The following is a 2424-nucleotide window of genomic DNA, read 5'->3' on the forward strand; positions in this document are numbered from 1 at the left end:
AAGGCAATAACGTTGCTACCCCTTTTTCTGTCTTCAAAGCCAACAATATTGCTACTGAATCTAACTATGTTGACTTGTGTTAAATGAAAATAACCGGGTACATGTCAGCTACATACTTATCACATTACAAACAATGCACTTGACATATCCCTTGGATCCATGGGCGGAGACAGGCCCCAGGCAGCCCAGGCGGCGGCCTGGGGCGTGCGGCCCATCTCCTTTGTGGCCTGGCCCAATTCGCCTGGGGCATAAGGCACTTAGGCCTGTCTGCTTCGTTCACTGGCGCCCGCTGCAGCGCTTTGATGGGCCGGCCCGCAATGGGAAAGGCAGCGAACAGAAATCACAAAGAAAAAAAAACATGACTGCTTCAGGATTCGATCCTGCACCGCTACCTTATTCTTGCTTAGCTGACCACCACACCGATTGGGCATCTGTGATTTTCATTGCGCTAACAGTACATTTACTATAGCCGCGCTATTTATTTTATTTTACTTTCATAAAATCGTAAATTTAAAGACATTCATCGATATTCAGACATAAGTTCACAAACTTCAAAAAAGTTCATCGATTTTGAGAAATAGTTCACAAACAGGCCAATGGGTTCATCGATTATGAGAAATACTCCCTCCGTCCCAAAATAAGTGACTCAACTTTTGTACTAGCGTTGAGTCACTTATTTTGGACGGAGGGAGTAGTTCACAAATAGGACAATAGTTCACAAACAGACATTCATCGATTATGAGAAATACTGATAATGATTTACTGTAATGCACTGTTAGATAAAGATGGAACATGGCAGCATAGTCCAATTTTGACTAATTTGAATGGGTTCACTTTTATCAAATAGGAGCATGTCTTCTACACAGTACTTCCTATGTTAGTCATTCTTCCAAGTTTATTTAGAGAGGTAGTAGAAACAGGCCAATGGGTCATTACAACCGAACCAACTAATCTACTTGCTCCAAATATATGCCTTGAAACTACAGTTTTTTAGGGGTAGTTATTAGCTCTTAAGTTTCTCGCCTGGGGCGTCACCCAATCCTGGCTCTGCCACTGCTTGGATCCTCAAGATGCAGCCACCTGGCCCACCTATTGATAATTAGGAATACTGTCAATCTTGCTACTTTACTGAGGACTACTGATCTTGATTGCAAAGTGGTTGTGATGAATTAGTTGGTTTTAGGTCAAAGCAGGCACGCGATCGTCTATTTCTTAGTTTTTGTTTTGAGTTTTGACCATGGACTAAGAAGTAAAAAAAATTGCTCTCATGGTTGTTATGGTTGAGAAAGATCTGATGTATGCTCAATGATGCCACTCAATATTAGATTTTTCAGTTCAAACTGAATTTGTTTGCAACATATAAACATGCATGGTGTGTGCAATCTCTGATTAAACCGTCTCCTTGCTTGGGCAGTTGTTCAATACGAAGCTCGCTGAAGACAAAAGAACAAACATCATTCACTGTTGGTTCGTGCCTCGATTTGATGGAGTGTGTGCCCGAGACAAAGCTACAATGGAGAAATGTATTATATACAGTACTTTTAGGTCTTATTTGTCCGTTGGACTTTGGCTTGAAGTGGTAAAACTTGTCGTAACCGTATTGAGACTTTAGACGTTTGAGAATCCAGATTATGCATCCTGAAAGCTGGATATCGAAAAATGGTTATTATTGCTATTGCCAGCAATAAAATGCTCTGTTGGTTGGTTGCAGGCTTTTGCTCTTATTTGCTGCCCGAATTGCTATTTCCTTCATTCTCCTGCCGTGTTCTTTAGTTTTGCTAAACTGAGCTTTATAATGTTCTGTGTGATTTAAGGATTTTCATTACGTCATTGTCATATTTGGGGTATGACTAGGCGACTAGCGCATAGTAGGATACTCTTACAATGTTGCAGGTGATAATTAGGACATGTTTGGTTTTAGCCTAGGTTTGCCCTACCAAACAAGCTAGGCAAATTTTTGGTGGAGCTGTTGGTTGCCCATGAATTGACTAATGTCGGCTATAAAAATAAACTAGGATAGCCAAAGAGGCATTGGCATGCCAAAAAATTGGTAGCCATCCAACCAAATTTTGTGGTCATGGCCAAAACACACGCTAGATCACTCGCTTCCTGTAGTGACAAACAACAGAAAGACCAGCTTTTGCAAAGAAACATATTTATCATGTGCATCCAGACGCCTTTTTTTTTTTCTCAAAAAGACCGAAGACCGTATACAAGTATCATAAGTTCTTACAAACACACCCTTCCAGAAAAATAGAAAGCTTTCAAAATTTTGAGATTGTTGAAGTCTTTTTTCTCCTGTATCCACCAACGGTGAGCCGGTGAAGGACGGAGAGAACATTATTCCTGCCCTTGGATAACGCTGCCACTTTGCTGCCTCAGACCAAACACGAAGAATCTCTAAAGAGGAACTGAAAAGGAAAA

At 40.9% G+C, this 2424-nt stretch overlaps 1 protein-coding gene across 1 annotated transcript in view; it reads left to right on the forward strand.

Moving 5' to 3' along the window:
- Positions 1-1724, forward strand: part of LOC119341113 (DNA-directed RNA polymerases II, IV and V subunit 12) — a 6111-nt gene extending 4387 nt beyond the window's left edge. The window contains exon 3 of the mRNA XM_037613001.1: positions 1415-1724. Coding sequence (XP_037468898.1) covers positions 1415-1437 — 23 coding nt within the window. The 3' untranslated portion in view covers positions 1438-1724. The remainder of the gene's footprint in view (positions 1-1414) is intronic.
- Positions 1725-2424: the final 700 nt, after the last annotated feature.

The sequence above is a fragment of the Triticum dicoccoides genome, chromosome 1B, assembly GCF_002162155.2.
Source record: "Triticum dicoccoides isolate Atlit2015 ecotype Zavitan chromosome 1B, WEW_v2.0, whole genome shotgun sequence".
Taxonomy (NCBI): Eukaryota; Viridiplantae; Streptophyta; class Magnoliopsida; order Poales; family Poaceae; genus Triticum; species Triticum dicoccoides.